At 40.7% G+C, this 21,488-nt stretch overlaps 2 protein-coding genes across 5 annotated transcripts in view; one reads left to right on the top strand and one right to left on the bottom strand.

The window, feature by feature from the left end:
• The window catches only part of LOC118419211 (poly [ADP-ribose] polymerase tankyrase-2-like), a 135,259-nt gene that overhangs the window by 42,676 nt on the left and 71,095 nt on the right, over nt 1-21,488 (bottom strand). The gene's annotated exons all lie outside the window — the stretch shown is intronic.
• Nucleotides 17,477-20,111, top strand: LOC118420082 (leucine-rich repeat-containing protein 15-like). Its single transcript, XM_035826785.1, has 3 exons — nt 17,477-18,960; nt 19,249-19,374; nt 19,975-20,111. Exons 1-3 carry the CDS (start codon nt 17,637-17,639, stop codon nt 20,109-20,111), a joined length of 1,587 nt encoding a protein of 528 aa, XP_035682678.1. The 5' UTR covers nt 17,477-17,636.

The raw sequence follows: 21,488 nt of genomic DNA, 5'->3' as shown, positions 1-21,488 counted from the left end.
TGCCGAGAAAATTTATAGCTGCAAAATCGCTTTCAAATAACTTTGACTGGGCCAAATCATTAGAAAGAGCACTTCACCAGAAATTCATACTTTAAAAAATGGGGATAAGGCATGTTTCCAACTAGCTGATTTTATTTCTTTGGATTCGCCTTGTTTTTATTAGTTTAAAAAACCCTACTTTTGCCATTTAGTATATGAATGAATCCCAAACGCTAATTTTGTGACAAGACCCTTAGATAATGCTCTTGTCTTCCCAATTGTTTAGATTGTCCTATTTATTGAAACACTTAAAATGTGCAATTTAATGCTTGAAATGTCAAACAGCCTAAAATGTTGACTGAGGAAACTATGTGAGAAAGTTTGTTTCTTTTTCGCTACTATTTCCTCACTCCGTTATCATCCTGCAACAATTTGAGAACCAAGGGATTAGATATGATGTGATTTAATCTTCTTATCTTGTCCACACGGCGCCGACATGAAAATGTTAATAAAAGAAAAACGAGTAAACAACCTCCATGTTAATGTATATATGCAAACTGCCAGCTTAAGACAATCAGCACAGTCATATCACTGATATCAGTAATATTCACCATTATTGTAGCAGTTACTCAATCACTCAGGGATAGGATTTTAGAAATGGTCAGACGTTTTAATGAAACTCCTCTACCTTTTGTCAGTGACTCTGAACAGATCTGTTGAAGAGCAAGTTTTATACCCACCCTATATTGATATTCAAAGGAGATGAAGACAAATATTGGATAGTCAAATAGAAAACAACAGTAAGGCTATGTCAAAACAAGGTTGATGCAAATTAGCTCAGGTATTTCAGGAAAGGACGGAGGCTACCTGGACGTCTGGTCGTTTCAAAAACGATATCCAGTTGCTTCTAAATTAGTAACTGCCGTTATGCGTATCGTATTACCTGGATGTCCTAACTTAAGTTGACTAAACTTAACTTAAGTTAATTAAGCTGTATCTGTTTGTCGCGCGTTTCATTCCGCTGCTAAATCACTCAGCCGCAGTGACGCCGCGAACGTGCTCTACAAGATCTCAACCAACATCGCAGCCACCACAATGCCACTCACTATTCTGGGTTGTCAGCTCCTTCTCGTACTGAGAATAGCCTGGCCTTCTACCCTCCGTTATCCCGAGTAGACTTTCGCCTGAACTGAACTTAATGCCCCGACCAGGAGTAAAAGTCAGCAAATCAAGAAAAGAAAACAACACAAGAAATACAAAACCCTCTCGATCACATACAGAAGTGTGTCGACAAGGGATCGTTTCTTTCATCTTATTTTCCAGTAGTGGCGTTAAATACTTTGTGAAAGTACTTTATTTAGTATTTTTGGAGGAACCTGAAGGCCGTAAAACCGAAACCAATTGCAAATCAATAAAGAAATACAAAAAACGACCAACCCCTCCATAAAAAACAGTGATGAAATGTACGTACGGTATTGAGGTTAAATTTCAGAGTTTCTACTGTTTTGATACTTAAGAAGAGAGGATGTACTGAATATTGATTGCTCCGGCAAAAAGGACATGAAATATTAGTTAGAACACCATGAGGATGAAGTCTAATGTATTTCCCCTTCTAATATTTGGTCAGTTTCTGGTCCATTAATGTTTATTTGAGCACCTCCGCGTGCTCGTGACGTCAGCTTCAGATAATCAGCACGCCCACCTAAGCTAGACTAATTAAACATTGTTTTCCCAACTCCGCTGTGTAACGGCCACGCCCAGCTCACATCTGGGAGGCACCAGTGCAACAGGAGGACTGAGCACAGCCCAGCATGACTCCCTCACCCAGAACAGAATGTGGTAACTCGAGTTTCTGACTAGCTTACGAGGTAGGTTTGAAGGAACTGATAAAATTACTTATAGAATCAAGCCAAGGTCCAGATCATTGAAAAATGCACTTTTTACGCGAAATTCTCACTTAAAATGTGAGTTGGGCATATTTTTGAAATATCTTTCTTTACTCATTTTTCATAAATAAAAGGCATCAACGAAGGTAAGCATGGCAGATACAAAACTAGACACACGTGGTATCCCAAAAACAGAACATAAAAACCAGAACACAGTCTTGTACTGTAAACCCCATTGCTCATATTCACTTAACAGTCATATTTCTATTCAGGGTAGAGCATGTTACGCACCTCCTATTGCGTCAGTTTCACCAATTTGGATTCGTTCGTTTTTCTGAGTTGAAAAAAGAAACAAGTGAAGAAAGTTGTTTCCAATTCTTTCAGTTTTCTTTTCATTAATACAATCAAACTCTATGGTTTTATGCTCGTATAGTGTTGACTTTGGCTCCTGTCGAATGTGCCTTGTCTATAACAGAATGCCTGTTTCGTGTTTACTGTCATTTCACGCGCCCACTCCTTCATCAATCGAGAACCAAGGGATTAAATTGACGTGCCCGAATCTGATCTGGTCTAAACTACGTCGTGAAAATGTCAGTAAAAGAAAAACGAGTAAACAACCTCCATCCTAAATGTTAATATTCAAACAGCCAGCTTCAGACCATCAACATTTAATTTACCACATCAGTAAGACTACTCTAAGGCTGTTTGTCACACTACATTTCGGCACAGAAATGGTAACAAGTGTTCTGGGGCGCTCTCTAAAAATGCTGATATTATGTTATTCTTCTGCATGTTTTGAGTTTGCACAGATTGATTGTTTTCAAACAGTTTGTAATTGTATGCTTTTGTAATTGTACGTTTGATTTCTCTGCATGATTTGACTTTGTAGGCATGAGTTATTTTTGTAGAGTTTGTATATTAATAATGCTTCATTGTACGGATTGGCTGTTTTTCTATAGTTTGTATGCTGATGTTTTCTTGTTCAGCATGGTTTAATTGTGTAAAGATTGTTTTGTTTTGTATAGTTTGACGACATTACTGTTCTGGTTCTTTGCTCTATGACAATAGCATTTTCAAAACTCTTTTCTATATCTTTTATCGACTTTAGCTTTTAATTCTAGCTGTATGATAATAATCATGATTCTATCATTTCTACATAGTTTACCATCATTATTTTTCTGCTGCTTCAGTTGTACGATAATGATTATTGAGTTTTATAATATGTATCACTATCCATTGTCACATGTCATTGTATGTTACCTATTAGTAAGTATGTTTCTACCATGCACAGCAGCAGCAATGGGAAAAACAGTTCTTGCACATTGAAAAAGTCTAACAAATGTGAAAATATCATATACTTTAGCAGAGGAGAATGTTCTTTGTTTTGCTCAGGTAACCAGACAACATGGGAAGAAAGCTGCGACACCTGCTGATGTTCCTTCTCATCATCCTGAAGGAGCCCAACATGCCAGACGCCGGTCCCTGCTCACCATCATCGGTTCGCAGCTGCGCACCACCGCGCTGCTATTGCAGTTATCTGGGCCTCACCAACATCACTCTGAACCTTCCATCATCCATCACAGATTTATATTTGAACCATAACGACATAGCAATACTTCAGAAAAGTGCATTTGTAAATCTACCCCAGCTACAAAACTTGTACCTGTTCTCCAACCAGATAACAATGATTCAGGAAGGTGCATTTGTAAATCTATCCCAGCTAAAAAAGTTGGTCCTGGCCTACAACAATATAGCAATGATTCGGGAAGGTGTATTTGTAAATGTACCCCAGCTACAAACGTTGGACCTGCGCCAAAACCAGATAATAATGATTCATGAAGATACATTTGTAAATCTGGCCCAGCTACAAGATTTGAAACTGTCCAACAACAAGATAACATTGATTCCGCCTGGTATATTTGCAAATCTACCCTGCTTACAAAAATTGGACCTGTCCTACAACCAGATAACATTGATTCCACCGGGTGCATTTGCAAACTTCACCTTGCTACAAGTGTTGCGCCTGACCAACAACAAGATAACAATGCTTCAGAACGGTGCATTTGTAAATCTACCCCAGCTACAAAGGTTGAACCTATACTACAACCAGATAACAATGATTCCGCCAGGTGCATTTTCAAATCTGCCCGGGCTACGACAGTTGGATCTGCCCCTCAACAAGATAACAATGAGTAAGCCAGGTATATTTGCAAATCTACCCGGGCTACGAGTGTTGGTCCTGACCAACAACAAGATAACAAAGATGAAGGAAGATGCATTTGCAAACCTATCCGGGCTACGAGAGTTGTGGCTGGCCAACAACAAGATAACAACGATTAATCCAGGTATATTTGCAAATCTACCCTGGTTAGAAAAGTTGCACCTTTGGGGCAACCAGATAACATTGATTCAGGAAGGTACATTTGTAAATTTGGCCCAGCTACAAGTGTTACAGCTGTTCAACAACCAGATAACATTGATTCCGCCGGGTGCATTTGCAAACTTCACCTTGCTACAAGTGTTGTCGCTGACCAGCAACAAGATAACATTGATTCAGAAAGGTACATTTGTAAATCTTACACGGCTACAATTGTTGTCCCTGTCCTACAACCAGATAACAATGATTCAGTCAGGTGCATTTGCAAATGTACCCGGGCTACGACAGTTGTTCCTGTCCCACAACAAGATAACAAATATTAAGGATGATGCATTTGCAAACCTATCCGGGCTACGAGAGTTGTGGCTGGCCAACAACAAGATAACAACGATTAAGCCAGGTATATTTGCAAATCTACCCCAGCTACAAAAGTTGTACCTTACGAACAACAAGATGTCTGCCATTGCCCCTTTAGCTTTCAGCTTGTTGCCATCTAATTTCGACATAAAACTTGACGGGAACCCCTGGCATTGTGACTGTAAGATGGTTCCCTTCAGGCTAGATTCGACTGAATTTTCTTCATTTAAAGACCAGATAACATGTGTCGAACCCGCTAACTTACGGGGACAGAAGCTTACAGATGTCAGTCCTGAAGATTTGTTATGTGCAGAGCCGACCATATCAGCACTGTCTGTTGATGTTCAAGTAACCTTAAAGTTTAACAATTCTTACAAAGGCACAACAGCTGGCTCCACAGTCAAGAACAAGAAAAACAAAACAAGACCGACAATAGCTCCACCCCTTAAAAGCAGCAGTTTCCATGCTGATACCCGAGCAACTTCTATAAACTATCATAATTGCACAGCAACTGGCCCAACAGTAGGTCCTGCAGAAAAAAGAGCCAAAACTAGAGCAATAATAAGTCCAACTCTTCAAACCACTCCAGAAAAACCGGAAAGCGACACTTCGAAAGAATCTGTTTCCAGTTTTCCAAAACCTGCTCTCATTGGTTCTGTCTGTGGTCCAATAGCTGGCATTGCCCTGATCGGCACCGTCATTCTCACAATCTGGTGCAAGAGGAGGACCAAGAATCCCCCTCCTGGCTCTTCTTCAGGCCCTAATTCTAACATTGCCTTGCGTAGACTTAACATGACAGGTACTGTAGTGATCAATGGTCATTATTATCAGACAGGACAGGATCAGTCTCAGACCATCACTCAGTCGCACGCAAACACCACAGCCGTTGTAGTGGCCAGTGGTTTAGATCACCAGTATGAAGATAATGACCGACATACCAACTTAAGACAGGGCCAGTCTCAGACCATCACTGACTCCAACACAAACACCGTAGCTACTGTAATGAGTGCTCATGATCACCAGTATGAAGATGTTGACAACCATCATAATCAGGCAGACCAGGGCCAGTCTCTGGTTAACACGAAACCTCTGAAAGTTGAAAACCTGTCACATCACGAGTTAGTAGCTGCCTTACAGCCAAACCCTATGTATGTAGGTGTGGGGGCACTACCAAACGGCCAAACATCTACAGCAATGATCAGTGGTCAGGGTCAGACAGGGCAGGGCCAGTCTCAGGCCATGGCTGAACACTACACAAACACCACAGCTGCTTGTGTAGTGACCAGTGGTCATGGTCACCAGTATATACATGTTGAAAACGACCATGATCAGACCGGGCAGGGTCAGTCTCAGGCCATCGCTGAATCCTTGGAGTCTAGAAATCTATCTTATGGCACAGGGCCGACCGCCTCACAGCAGAATGCTCTGTACAAAGTTGTGGGCCAGTATGAGGCCACTAATAAATCCATCCCAAACAGCACAGCTGCTGTAGTGACCAGTGGACATGACCACAGGTATGAAGATATGACCCACTAGGAAGGCCTACATTTGCTTGAGAGCAAATACAGCATATTTCAGCCATCTCTCTACCCTTCCAGTGCATTCCATATAAATTCGCACAATAGACCAGTCCAGAAATACTCAAATTAAAAACATGACATTTTGAATACGAAACCCAGTCCAAAATTGACTTTTGAAAAAGACTGCATTAAAGATGTAATTTTGAATCATCACCCGTCCAAAACTGAATTGAACACACACACCCGCGCCAGAATGTAATCTTGCCTGTGATACCCCTATGCAGTGTAGCAGTTTGAGCAAATAATAACCAAAGTTATAAATTAGTTTTAAGAAATGCCCCCCCCCGAGCAACAATGGACTATTCCAACACACCCTATGTAAAATGCAAATTTAGACCAGTCGAAAAATTCTTCCACTAAAAGACTTACATAATCAAAAAAAAGAACCCCTCCGTGCAAGAATGGGCTCTTCCAGATAACACCAGGCTCGCTGATTGGCTGCCAAATCCTATACAGAATATTGATTTAGGCTAAGTGATTGGTTGCCTATCTAATCAAGTTATATAGACTTGATTAAATAGGCAACAACAGCCCTGCAGGTGCAGGCTTCAGGGGTCAACGACCTTGAGGTCATTGACCCCTCTGGCCATCGGAAAATGACCCAAAATATCCCCAAATATATCATTTTGAAGTGGTATATGCCAAACATTATACGTGGGTCATTTGAATAAATATCTAGTGCACCTCTTCACCAAACTTTAGGTCATTTGGTTGTTAAACCAGGGTGCAGGAGCCAAAAGTGTACTTTTTGGGGGAAAAAATGGCAAAAAAATCACAAAATTAAGCATTTTCTTATTATGTATGTTGCGTTACTTTCCGGCGTTTCTCTATCAATGTTCTTCATGGTGACCCGGCAGGCGACAGCGCTGTCCGTACGAACCCTCTCTCCAAGTCGTGATGGAGTACGTCTGGCAGTACTCTTTCACTGTTTCCTCGGCTCCGCGGAACTTCACTCGCTTGTTCCTCCAGTACAAACGTTCTAAGCAAGAACTTTACCAAACCAACACCAAAATTGTTTGGGACTTACCCCAAATTTGTTTGTGATGACTTTGAAGTAAAACAAAAAAACCCTCAAGCACATTATGGATTGAGGATCTTGAAATTGTGTAATTGTGTTATACATTTAAATGATTTCCTAACTTTTTGACGCACTATTTATTTTTTATTGTCTTTTATGACACTGTTGTTTTGGCAGTCTACTTGTACTGATATTTTGGCGTGTTTTGCAAATATCTAGTATCTATTCATTTTGATGATATAGAGTAGATGTATTGGATGTGAATACAGAAGCAAGTCGGTAATAGCTCAGTGTGGAGTAAGGGTGTTAAAGCGGCGTGATATTGTTAAACATACAAGTGTATTTACATGTATTATTGTTTACAATATGGAGAACTTATTTCCTACCATGTTTTATAACAGACACTGGTGTCTGGGCAGAGCAGTTGTGCTAAGGAATTGGATTACGGTAGCAAGTTCCAATAATGTACAGCACAGATTAGTAAAGTTTGCCGAGAGACGCATGCATTTGAAGTAGGGATAGAAAGCAGCACAGAATGTACGGCTATAGGCCCAGTCCTCACACACTAAGGACTGTCAGCACAGAATGTACGGCTATAGGCCCAGTCCTCACACACTAAGGACTGTCAGCACAGAATGTACGGCTATAGGCCCAGTCATCACACACTAAGGACTGTCAGCACAGAATGTACGGCTATAGGCCCAGTCCTCACACACTAAGGACTGTCAGCACAGAATGTACGGCTATAGGCCCAGTCATCACACACTAAGGACTGTCAGCACAGAATGTACGGCTATAGGCCCAGTCCTCACACACTAAGGACGGCTGCACAGAATGTACGGCTATAGGCCCAGTTCTCACACACTAAGGACGGTCAGCACAGAATCTACGGCTATAGGCCCAGTCCACACATACCATGGAAGGTCAAAAGAATTGAGTAGACAGAAGTAACACTCTGTTGTCCTTCATGTCTCATTATTTTGTAACTTAAGAACGTGTGTGTTGTATTACTGAGCGTACCTGTAGATCTTTGGTATATTTATTCAAATGGAACCAAGGAATGCATCTTTGTGCACACCATGCATACACAATGAATACACTATCAAGTAGATGGAATATGTTTGAGTATTACAAATAAATATTTAGCAGGAACAACGTATCAAGCCGAACAGATCGTTCTTGTTGGTTTGTCATGGTTTCCTCCCAATTCATGCATGAAGAGAAATCAGTTAAAAATCTGAACCAAAAAGTAACTCTAGCAAAATGTAACTCCATATAACAGTACTGTGATTTAGGAAGGTTGAACAACAGATTGTACGTTTTTTCTTTCACATTTTTATTTAGATCTCCGTTAAGCCTACGTCTCATTTCCTACCCGGGGCCCTGCTGGGCTTCTTGCGAACACGAAAAATTAATTTCTGTCAATAAATATGCACAAGGCATGCGCTGTTGAACTTTTTTGGTACGTTTTGTGTCTTGTTGTCTTCTATATCGTACTTTTCGTTCCCCCAAGCTACCCGGCCGGGCCCCTCTGTGGAAATGTGACGTTAGCCTTTAAGTTAGTATACACCTGTAACGTTACTACGCTTCTTGGAGTCCTTGAAATGAAATTTAAAAAAAAAAAAACTAAGAGAAACAAATGTACCAGTTTGTTTGTTTGTTTATTAGGGATCTCCATTAGTTACATTAAACCATTCTTCCTGGAGTCCTCTACACACAATCGAATAAAATACATGACAACAAATTATACAGATAATGTTGATCCGACAACTAGCATAAATCAATCATTAACATTCTTAACTTATCATATTATGCAATACATTGAATTACTCATAACGTCAATCAATCAATTCATCATTATCCTCATTCAATTAACATAAACAAAAACATTATTATCATATTGTATCATACATGTACATAATATTATCATATATTGGATATTGTGGAGGTCAGAGGTCATGAAATATACAGATGTCTTATAGTCAAGTTTACCACCATGAGCTGATAGGTGAGTTTTTATGTCTTTTATGTCTTTTCAATCTACGTCTAAACCTAAAAAAACACGAACAGCTGCTCTCCACATCATGTCCAGCTCCTGCACTAACGTTATAGAAAGTGGCACAACCCAAACTGATGACGTTTCGCGTAAGACGTCTCTGATCCTTGGCGGACAGCAGCAAGATTCTTAACCACATAACGTATCAGGCTAAAACAGACGACAAACTCACAAGTTTCCGGTTATAATGTTTTTTATTTACAAAGAAGCTTGTGGACAATTGCAAAACTGCACCCACCAAGAGCAAACGGCTGCCCAAGTTTTTTTGACACTATGTAGCTAATCGAGAAACTGCACCCAATGGGAGTGTATGGCTGTCCAGCTTTTTGTCAGTTTTAATCCCACAGAAAGGGAACATAACAGATATTAGACTGGCCAAAGTTGCGTAGATCACACTTGGATATTGCTATTACTTAGTACACAAAACCCATGATATGATATAACATGTTTATAGCATGTCTATAATCAGAGTCTTGGAAAGACAAAGGCATAAAGCCTCCACAGAAAAGTCAAGATGTTTCCTTCATCCCGTAATATTCAGTAGGGCAGGCAACTTCGTGAAAGCTCAAACTATTGCACAATGCGCGCATTTGTGTCTGCCATTCAAAATCATAATAAGTTTGCCTGTAGTTACATTTCTGAACATTCTTACCTATGTGGCACGCTGGGGCCGTACAGAGGCCGTACAGAGGTCGTACAGAGGTCTTACAGAGTCGTACAGAGGTCGTACAGAGGTCTTACAGAGGTCGTACAGAGGTCGTACATAAGTCGTACAGAGGTCGTACAGAGGTCGTACAGAGGCCGTACAGAGGTCGTACAGAGGCCGTACAGAGGCCGTACAGAGGCCGTACAGAGGTCGGTTCAGTACAGAGCAAGGAAAGGCCAGGCTGTTCCTGGGATAGGTGGTTACAAAGAGTAATTTTCGGATGAAAAGATTATGAGGTAATTCTGCAGGCACACGGAAGTTTTATCTTTAATCTTCTTTGAAATCTCGCAAGGAAGTCTAGAAGTCGAGTCCGGGAAGGATACTTCAGTACCCTAAATATTGTGTATAAACAGACTCCGCTGAGTCGGACTTTGCCGGAGTGTACTCCAAGTTAATGAAGGTGACATGTTTTCATGAATATTGTTTGCTTGGACCAAATGTTATGACTTGACTTGACTTGACTTTATGGAATATGAGTTTGAAAATTACATGGATGATGTCACCACAATCATCATTGCCGTTTACTAAAAGACGCTTTCTAATTGGTCGATTTCTGGTCGATTATTGTTCATTTGAATTAAGCAACCTCGTGCCACCATGACGTCAGCTTCAATCAACACGCCCACCTAAGCTAGACTAATTAAGCATTGTTTTCTCCAATCCGTTGCGTAACAGCCACACCGAGCTCGCATCTGGGAGAAAGCACAACTGCAGCAAGAAGTCTGAGGACAGCCCTTCGTGACGGTCTTTAATACCCGAACGTGCCAACTGAAGATATTCTTAGAGAAACGCGAGGTATGTATTTTATTTTTATTTTTTTAGGGTGGGTCGACTACTCTCTCTTCTCAGCCTGCGCTGAATTTGGTCTGGTCTTGTTTTATATGACTATTATACCAAAAGAAATCTTTACTATCATAGCAACAGAACTGTTAAGGATCATAGCAACAGAACTCGTGAACATCATGGCAACAGCGCTCTATAGGGTTATGACAACAGAACTCTATAGGATCATAGCGACAGAATTCTTCTAAGATCATTGCAACAAAACCGTTCATTAGAATTACATCAACGGACCTTTTTAGTATCAAAGAAAAATAACTATCAAGCATCATGGCAACACAAATCTTTACGATTATAGAAACAGAAATCTTAAGTATCCAAAAAAGAAACTTTTAAGGCTCATAGCAGCTTAACTACTAACGTTCTATTTGAAACAAAAGAAACGGACCTCTTTATGTTCTTTACCGTCATAGCAACAGAAACTTTATGCTTATAGATATAAAGACCGTACAAAACACAGACAGGCTTCGAACAGCATTTTGAATAAGCACAGAATGTTCGACCATAGGCCCGCTCCCCACACAAAAGAATTGAGTAGGTCCTTTAGAGCCAGAAGTGACAGCAGCGGTTTCCTTCATGTAGAATTGTTTTTGTTTTATTGAAAGATACATGTAATGATACAAATAAAGGGACGAGGACGAAGTGACGGCGGACTCAAGTTGCAACCAACTTATTTTAGCGCCGCATGCATGACGAGTATTCAGTTGAAAATCCTGCACAAAATGCCAACTGTTACAGTAATGCAATATATAGAAAAAGCATTATCAACACGCCTATCTACAGAAGGCTTTCCCCACTACGTTGCGCAACAGCCACACCGAGCTCTGCAGTTGGTCGATTTTTGGTCGAGCACCCTCGTGACGTCAGCTTCAGACAATCACCACGCCCATGTAAATAAGACTAATCAAACATTGTTTTTCCAAAAAACTGCACCTGCGAGGCTCTAGTGCAACAAGACTACTGAGGACAGCCCTTCGTGACTTCCTTTCCAGGAGAATACAAACTGTCAATAGGCTGCCCAGCTTGAGAGGTAAGTTGGGAGAAACGTAAGGTAAGTAATATATATATATTCAGAACTCAAATCACCTGGTGAAAAGCAATCCATTATGTCGTTATGAAGGCAACTGGAAGCTTCCAAAACGTTGCCGAGAAAATTTATAGCTGCAACATCGCTTTCAAATAACTTTCACTGGGCCACTTCACGAGAAATTAAAACTTTATAAAATGGGAATAGGGCATGTTCCTGACTAGCCGATTTTATTCCTTTGGATTCACTTTTTTTTCTTACTTAAAAAATCCTACTTTTGCCATGAATGAATCCCAAACGCTCATATTGTGACAAGACCATTAGATAATGCTCTTGTCTTCCCAATTGTTTAGATTGTCCTATTTATTATGTTAACACTTAAAATGTGCAATTTAATGCTCGAAATGTCAAACAGCCTAAAATGTTGACTGAGGAAAGGTTTCAAACTATATGAGAAAGTTTGTTTCTTTTTCGCTACTATTTTGCCACTCCGTTATCATCCTGCAACAATTTGAGAACCAAGGGATTAGATATGATGTGATTTGATCTTCTTATCTTGTCCACACGGCGCCGACATGAAAATGTTAATAAAAGAAAAACGAGTAAACAACCTCCATGTTAATGTATATATGCAAACAGCCAGCTTCAGACAATCAGCACAGTCATATCACTGATATCAGTAATATTCACCAGTATTGTAGCAGTTACTCAATCACTCAGGGATAGGATTTTAGAAATGGTCTGACGTTTTAATGAAACTCCTCTACCTTTCCTCAGTGACTCTGAGCAGATCTGTTGAAGAGCAAGTTTTATACCCATCCTATATTGATATTCAAAGGAGATGAAGACAAATATTGGATAGTCAAATAGGAAACAACAGTAAGGCTATGTCAAAACAAGGTTGATGCAAATTAGCTCAGGTATTTCAGGAAAGGACGGAGGCTACCTGGACGTCTGGTCGTTTCAAAAACGATATCCAGTTGCTTCTAAATTAGTAACTGCCGTTATGCGTATCGCATTGCCTGGATGTCCTAACTTAAGTTGACTAAACTAACTTAAGTTAATTAAGCTGTATCTGTTTGTCGCGCGTTTCATTCCGCTGCTAAATCACTCAGCCGCAGTGACGCCGCGAATGTGCTCTACAAGATCTCAACCAACATCGCAGCCACCACAATGTCACTCACTATGAGGGGCTGTCAGCTTCTTCTCGTGCTGAGAATAGCCTGGCATTCTACCCTCCGTTATCCCGAGTAGACTTTCGCCTGAACTGAACTTAGCGCCCCAACCAGGAGTCAGCAAATCATGGGCTTAACGAAAGAAAACGACACAAGAAATACAAAAAACTAAAAACATTATCTGTCCACGGATTTGATCCCGGAGTGTTGGTTTACCACGCGTGAATAATACCTCTAAGCCAGTGCTACAACATGTTACAAGCGTATGTTTTAACAGGTATACAAATGTATTGCGTTGCTTGAACACGTCCGTTCACCGTTGAATTTGCAAGATTCCAAGGTCCAATTTTCTGCAGATAACGTTTTTGTGTGAAAATTTATCAATCTAGTTCATTCCATGGCGGGCAACTTCTTCCTTGAGCGCCTGTTTGGTCGTCTCAGCTGCCATAGTATTGTCAAACTGCATGCCGAATGCCATTTTGTGTCCTGTGCGTTGATTGGTTCAGTTCTGCGTAGACCCGAGACAGTCCGCGACTTTGTCCCAATCAAAAAGCTGGAAACGCGGAGTATATGTTGACAGCTTCCTTTTTTTCTGAGTTCTAATTGGCTATTATCAAAGTCATTGGCTATTATCAAAGCCGATTGTGTTCTGTGCGTTGATAGGTTCACCTCTGACGTAAAACCAGAAACACCTTTGACTGTAAGCCAATCAAAAAGCTTGAAACGTGGAGTGCATGTTTACAGCTTCCATTTTTTCTGATTTCCGGTTGGAATATGCAAATATCTGAGAAAAAACTAAATGTTGGGCTTCGCCCACATAAATATTAGTTAGAACACCATGAGGATGAAGTCTAATGTATTGCCCCTTCTAAGATCCGCTCTACATGTGTATATTTGGTCAGTTTCTGGTCCATTAGTGTTTATTTGAGCACCTCCGCGTACTCGTGACGTCAGCTTCAATCAACACGCCCACCTAAGCTAGACTAATTAAACATTGTTTTCCCAACTCCGCTGCGTATCGGCCACGCCCAGCTCACATCTGGGAGGCACCAGTGCAACAGGAGGACTGAGCACAGCCCAGCATGACTTCCTCACCCAGAACAGAAGGTGGCTACTCGAGTTTCTGACCAGCATACGAGGTAGGTTTGGAGAAACTTAAGGTAAGAGTGTTTTCACGGAAATAAAATCACCTGGTGAAAAGTATTTTATTATGCTATAATGAAGGCAGCTGGAAGCGGACAAAACGTCGCGGAGAAAACCTTATGGCTGCATTTGTATCATGGACAGCAACATTACTTCAAATAACTAACGAAACTGATAAAGCTAGTCATAGAATCGAGCCTTTGACAGGTCCCAATCATTGAAAAATGCAAAATTATTGCTATAAAATGTGGGTAGGGCATGTTACCGACCAGCCTTCATATTCCTGCACCTCATATTGCGTCAGTTGCAACAATTCGGCTTCTTTGGATTCGTTCGTTTTTCTTAGTTGAAAAAAGAAAACAGTGAAAAAAGTTGTTTCTAATTTTTTAAGTTGTCCTTTTCATTGATACACTCAAACTCCAAGATGACTTTGGCTCCTGTCGAATGTGTCTGGTCTATAACAGGATGCCTGTTTCGTGTTTACCTCTTCACGCGCCCATTCCTTCATCACTTGAGCACCAAGGGATCAACCTGATGTGACCCAATCTCATCTGGTCTTAACTACGACGTTAAGATGTCAGAGAAAGAAAAACGAGTAAACAACCTCCATGTGAAATGTGAATAATCAAACAGCCAGATTCAGACCATTAACATAAGTCATAACCATATCAGTAAGACTATTCTAAAGCTTTGTCACACTACATTTCGGCACAGCAATGGTAACAAGTGTCCTGGCGCTCTCTCTAAGAAATGCTAATATTATATTATTCTTCTACATGTTTTGAGTTTGTACTGATTGATTGTTTTCATACAGTTTGCAAGTGTATGCTGATAACGTTTGATTTCTCTGCATGATCTGACTTTGTAGGGATGCGTTGTTTTTGTAGAGTGTGTATGCTAATAATGCTTCATTGTACGGATTGACTGTTTTTCTATAGTTTGTACGCTAATGTTTTATCACTGTTTAATTGTGTAAAGACTGTACTATTTTGTATGATGACATTACTGTTCTAGTTCTTCGCTATATGATAATGACATTTTTAGAAACTCTTATTACCTTCGCCAAGAAGATTAAATTTTTGGTTAAGGCCTCATGTTGTGTCCCTATATGCAGCTTATGACTCGAGAAGTTGTGTATGGATTTTAATGATATTTGGTATTTGAGTAGCGGTTGTGAAAAGGAAGGTCGTGTTTGAAAATGGTTGGCGTAGCCTTTTTCCGTCATTAGGGCCAAATGTGTGCGTCCGCTTTTTTAGTGTACAGTATAACTCGTGAAGCCTTGAATGGATCTTGATAATACTTAGTAGATGAATAGGGGTCATGAAAACGAAGGTCAAGTTCCATAATGGGCCCCTATCGACTCCCTAAGGTACTGCATCAAAACTCCTAATTTTGACATCTCGTGTTCTGGACATGACGTGGTCAAAATTTGTGGTAGATAACCCTTGGGGCAGAGAGTAAGTGTTGTAAGTTTGGGCAACCTAGCGGCTTTTTCGGAACTGCAGGCTCCGATTTTCTTTCAAACTTTGGACGAGAATAACTCGAGAACGTGTTGACGGGTCATCATAGTTTTTGGTATGTAGATATAATGGGTGTTGACTTGCATGATGCAATACTAATTATGCAAATCAACAGTTAATTTGCATAATTAAAGAGGAAAGTTCATATATCCATGCCAACAGCATATAACTCGAGAAGCTGTGTATGGATTTTCATGATATTTCATGTAATAAGTCTTATAACCTTCGCCAAGAACGTTATATTTTTGGTTAAGGCCTCATGTGTGTCCCTATATGCAGCTTATGACTCGGGAAGTTGTGTATGGATTTTAATGATATTTGGTATTTGAGTAGCAGTTGCGGAAAGAAAGGTCGAGTTCGAAAATGGTTGGCGTAGCATTTTTCGTCATGACGGTAGCGGGCTGAGTGTGCGTCCGTTTGTTTGTGGAATGCATAACTCGAAAAGCCTTTATAATATTTGGTAGGTGGGTAGGGGTAAAAAAACGAAGTTCAAGTTCGATATTGGGCCACTAGCGGCCTCTTAAGGTACTGCAATTTTTGACATCTCGTGCTCTGAACATGCTGTGGTCGTGATTTTTGAGTGGTAGACAGCCCTTTGGGCATAGAGTAATTGTTGTGTGTCTGGACCCCCTAGCGGCTTTGAACTGCAGGCACAGATTTCCTTTCAAACTTTGGACGAGAATAACTCAAGAACATATTGACGGATCGTCATGATTTTTGATATGTACATAGCCTACGTGATACCTAACATAATCTCATAATAATTATCATGCAAATCAACAGCTAATTTGCATAATCAATGAGGAAAGATCACAAATCCACTGCCCTGATAGGACTTTCAAACTTATGTAGCTGAGAAAGAGAGAAATGTCAATATATATTAATTACGCAAATGACAACCTCATTTGCATAATTAATGAGAAAATATTAACGTGTTGACGGATCGTCGTGATTTTTGGTATGTTGATAGCCTAAGTAATACTATACATAACGAAATATTCATAACACAAATCAACAGCTAATTTGCATGATTAATAAGGAAAGTTTATAAATCCACCGCAGTGCATGATAGAACTTCCAAATTTTTCACATATTTAACTGCGAAAGAGAGAAATGTCAATGACACTTGGCCAAAGCCCCCCATCTTCATTTACTGTTCGGCAAGGCCGGAGTCTGGTAGAGAAGAGACTACAAGATTTAAACAAAGCACTATGAAAGTTGCCCTGGAAAGTATCACAACAGTGTACATAATTTCATTGTCACCTTTGCCAAGAAGGTTATTTTTTTTGGTAGCGTTTGTGGGTTTGTGAGGAACGTTCATGCAGTCATTTGCTATTGGGTAGGTACTATTTAGTAATACATGAATAAGACGAAGGGATCTGTTCGTCGAACTCTAGTTTGTCTATCATATCGAATTTAACTTTTAATTTTGCTGTATGATAATAATCATGATTATATTCTTTCTACATAGTTAACCATCATTATTTTTCTGCTGTTTCAGTTGTACGATAACAATTATTGATGTTATTGTACCTAAGTATGTTTCTACCATGTACTTGCAATAAGTCTCCGGGTACGAACGTGCAACTGAACTTTCATTAACATTATTGTTTCATTTATTACCTTTGATATAAAGTCATATTTTGGTAACGTTTGTAGCTGTGTAACAGTGGTTTGGCAGCATAAGTCAAGCAGCTAGTCATTACAATAGCCATTCGTTATGAATTGTTATAACGTTTTGTCTGTGGTAAGGAGTTGCCTTATGATATAAATGGTTGTATTGTATTTAACTACAAACCCGGCATACAAGAGGGGAACAATGTGGCTTCACTGAAACTGATAACTCCAACAAGCACAGCAGCGTTAGTGGGAGAAACAATTCTTGCACATTGAAAAAGGTCAACGAATGTGAAAATATCATATACATTAGCAGAGAGGCCTTTTCATTGTTTTGCTCAGGTAACCAGACACCATGGGAAGAAAACTGCGACACCTGCTGATGTTCCTTCTCATCATCCTGAAGGAGCCCAACATGCAGGTAGCTGGGTGGTGGAGATCAAGTAAGGAAGCTAAAGCTGACCGCAGCTGCGCGCCATCATCAGCTCAGAAAACCGGCCGCAGCTGCGCACCACCGCGCTGCGAATGCCGTTATCTGGGCCTCACCAGGATCACTCTGAACCTCCCAGCATCCATCATGGAGTTGGATTTGGGAAAAAACCAGATAACAATGATTCAGAAAGGTGCATTTGCAAATCTACCCCAGCTACAAAAATTGTACCTGTACCATAACAAGATAACAATGATTCAGGAAGGTGCATTTGTAAATATACCCCAGCTGCAAGAGTTAAACCTGTCCTACAACAAGATAACAATGATTCAGGAAGATACATTTGTAAATCTACCAAAGCTACAAGTATTGAACCTGTCCCGCAACAAGATAACAATGATTCAGGAAGGTTCATTTATAAATCTTACCCGGCTGCAAAAGCTGTACCTGTCCAACAACCAGATAACATTAATTCAGCCTGGTACATTTGCAAATCTACCCGGGCTACTAGAGTTGTGGCTGTACAACAACCAGATAACAATGATTCAGGAAGGTGCATTTGTAAATCTACCCCAGCTGCAAAAGTTGGCCCTGTCCAGCAACCAGATAAGAATTATTCAGAAAAGTTCATTTGTAAATCTTACCCGGCTGCAAGAGTCGGACCTGTCCTTCAACCAGATAACATCAATTCAGCCGGGTGCGTTTGCAAATCTACCCGAACTACGAGAGTTGCACCTGACCCACAACAAGATAAAAATGATTCAGAAAGGTACATTTGTAAATCTACCCCAGCTACAAAAGCTGAGCCTTATGGACAACAAGTTGTCTGCCATTACCCCTTTAGCTTTCAGCTTGTTGCCCTCTAATCTAGACATACGACTTGTCGGAAACCCCTGGCAGTGTGACTGTAAGATGGTTCCCTTCAGGCTAGATTCGACAGAATTTCCTTTATTCAAAGACCAGATAACATGTGTCGAACCCGCTAACTTACGTGGACAGAAGCTTGCAGCTGTCAGTCCTGAAGAATTGTTATGTCCAGAGACAACCACATCAGTACTGCCTGTTGATGTTCAAGTAACCTTAAAGTTTAACAATTCTTACACAGGCACAACAGCTGACTCCACAGTCAAAAACAAGAAAGATAAAACAAGACCGACAATAGCTTCAACTCTTCAAAGCAACAGTTTCCATGCTGATACCCAGATAACATCTAATGACTATTACAACAGCACAACAGCAGATCTTAAAGGTAAAAAGGGCAAAACTGGAGCTACAGAAAGTCCAACCCTTCAAACCACTTCAGAAAAACTGGAAAGTAACACTTCCAAAGAATCTGTCCCCGGTTTTCCCATACCTGCTATCTATAGCACAGCAGCTGGCTCAACAGTAGGTCCTGTAGAAAAAAGAGCCAAAACTAGAGCAATAATAAGTCCAACTCTTCAAACCACTCCAGAAAAACCGGAAAGCGACACTTCCAAAGAATCTGTTTCCAGTTTTCCAAAACCTGCTCTCATTGGCTCTTTCTGTGGTTCAATAGCTGGCATTGCCCTGATCGGCACCGTCATTCTCACAATCTGGTGCAAGAGGAGGACCAAGAATCCCCCTCCTGGCTCTTCTTCAGGCCCTAATTCTAACATTGCCTTGCGTAGACTTAACATGACAGGTACTGTAGTGATCAATGGTCATTATTATCAGACAGGACAGGATCAGTCTCAGACCATCACTCAGTCGCACGCAAACACCACACCCGTTGTAGTGGCCAGTGGTCATGATCACCAGTATGAAGATAATGACCGACATACCAACTTAAGGCAGGGCCAGTCTCAGACCATCACTGACTCCAACACAAACACCGTAGCTACTGTAATGAGTGCTCATGATCACCAGTATGAAGATGTTGACAACCATCATAATCAGGCAGACCAGGGCCAGTCTCTGGTTAACACGAAACCTCTGAAAGTTGGAAACCTATCACATGACGAAGTGCTAGCTGCCTTAAAGCCAAACCCTATGTATGTAGGTGTGGGAGCACTACCAAACGGCCAAACATCTACAGCAGTGATCAGTGGTCAGGGTCAGACAGGGCAGGGACAGTCTCATACCATGGCTGAACACTACACAAACACCACAGCTGCTTGTGTAGTGACCAGTGGTCATGATCACCAGTATATACATGTTGACAACGACCATAATCAGACCGGGCATTGCCAGTCTCAGGCCACCAATGAATCCTTGGAGTCTAGAAATCTATCTTATGGTACAGGGCCGACCACCTCACAGCAGAATGCTCTGTACAAAGTTGTGGGCCAGTCTGAGGCCACCAATAAATCCATCCCAAACAGCACAGCTACTGTAGCGACCAGTGGACATGACCACAGGTATGAAGATATGACCCACTAGAAATGCCTACATTTGCTTGAGAGCAAATACAGCATATTTCAGCCATCTCTCTACCCTTCCAGTGCATTCCATATAAATTCGCACAATAGACCAGTCCAGAAATACTCAACTTGAAAACATGACATTTTGAATAAGAAACCCAGTCCAAAATTGACTTTTGAAAAAGGCTGCATTAAAGATGTAATTTTGAATCATCACCCGTCCAAAACTGAATTTGAACACACACACCCGCACCAGAATGTAATCTTCCTGTGATACCCCTATGCAAAGTGGAGCAGTTTGACATAATTACCAAAGTTATAAAATGAGTTTTAAGAAAAATGCCCTCCTCCGAGCAATAATGGACTATTCCAACACACCCTATGTAAAATTGCAAATTAGACCAGTCGAAAAATACTTCCACTAAAAGACTTACATAATCACGAAAGTCCAAAAATGAAGTACAAAAAAGAACCCCTCCGTGCAAGAATGGGCTCTTCCAGATAACACCAGGCTCGCTGATTGGCTGCCAAATCCTTTACAGAATATTGATTTATGCTAAGTGATTGGTTGCCTATCTAATCAAGTTATATAGACTTGATTAAATAGGCAACAACAGCCCTGCAGGTGCAGGCTTCAGGGGTCAACGACCTTGAGGTCATTGACCCCTCTGGCCATCGGAAAATGACCCAAAATATCCCCAAATATATCATTTTGAAGTGGTTTATGCCAAACATTATACGTGGGTCATTTGAATAAATATCTATTGCACCTCTTCACCAAACTTTAGGTCATTTGGTTGTTAAACCAGGGTACAGGAGCCAAAAGTGTACTTTTTTGGGGGGAAATGGCAAAAAATCACAAACTTAAGCATTTTCTTGTTATGTATGTTGCGTTACTTTCTGGCGTTTCTCTATCAATGTTCTTCATGGTGACAAGCGACAGCGCTGTCCGTACGAACCCTCCCCCCAAGTCGTGATGGAGTACGCCTGGCAATATTCTTTCACTATTTCCTCGGCTCCGCGAAACTTCACTCGCTTGTTCCTCCAGTACAAACGTTCTAAGCAAGAACTCGTTTTGCCTCTTTCACGGAAGCAAATCTCTATATCTTCGTCCAAAATCCACCTTTTCCCTAGCACTACATCGTTATGGAACAAACTTCCTCCTGATTGCTTCCCTGATGAGTAAAAAAATAAGCTTGTCAAGTTAAATATGAACAACCATTTGTCAGCACAATCCAGTACAGTACAGCAACTCAAAACATTCGAGTGGCTCCAATGAGCCTTGTTTTGTTTTGTTTGTGATGATATAATGGATCAACTAAACTTTACCAAACCAACACCAAAAGTGTTTGGGACTAACCCCAAATTGTTTGTGATGACTTTGAAGTAAAACAAA

Source organism: Branchiostoma floridae, chromosome 7 (genome assembly GCF_000003815.2).
Source record: "Branchiostoma floridae strain S238N-H82 chromosome 7, Bfl_VNyyK, whole genome shotgun sequence".
Lineage (NCBI taxonomy): Eukaryota > Metazoa > Chordata > Leptocardii > Amphioxiformes > Branchiostomatidae > Branchiostoma > Branchiostoma floridae.
Note: the sequence above shows the minus strand (reverse complement) of the source record. Positions and strands in the feature narration are given on the sequence as shown.

What these genes read in the sequence shown, in the direction of transcription:
- LOC118420082 (XM_035826785.1), top strand. Translation starts at nt 17,637, where the DNA reads ATGGGAAGAAAACTGCGACACCTGCTGATGTTCCTTCTCATCATCCTG. An exon ending in CACAACAGCAGATCTTAAAG is followed by an intron (nt 18,961 to 19,248) that starts GTAAAAAGGGCA and finishes GTGGTTCAATAG; the next exon opens with CTGGCATTGCCCTGATCGGC. An exon ending in GCGTAGACTTAACATGACAG is followed by an intron (nt 19,375 to 19,974) that starts GTACTGTAGTGA and finishes CTTATGGTACAG; the next exon opens with GGCCGACCACCTCACAGCAG.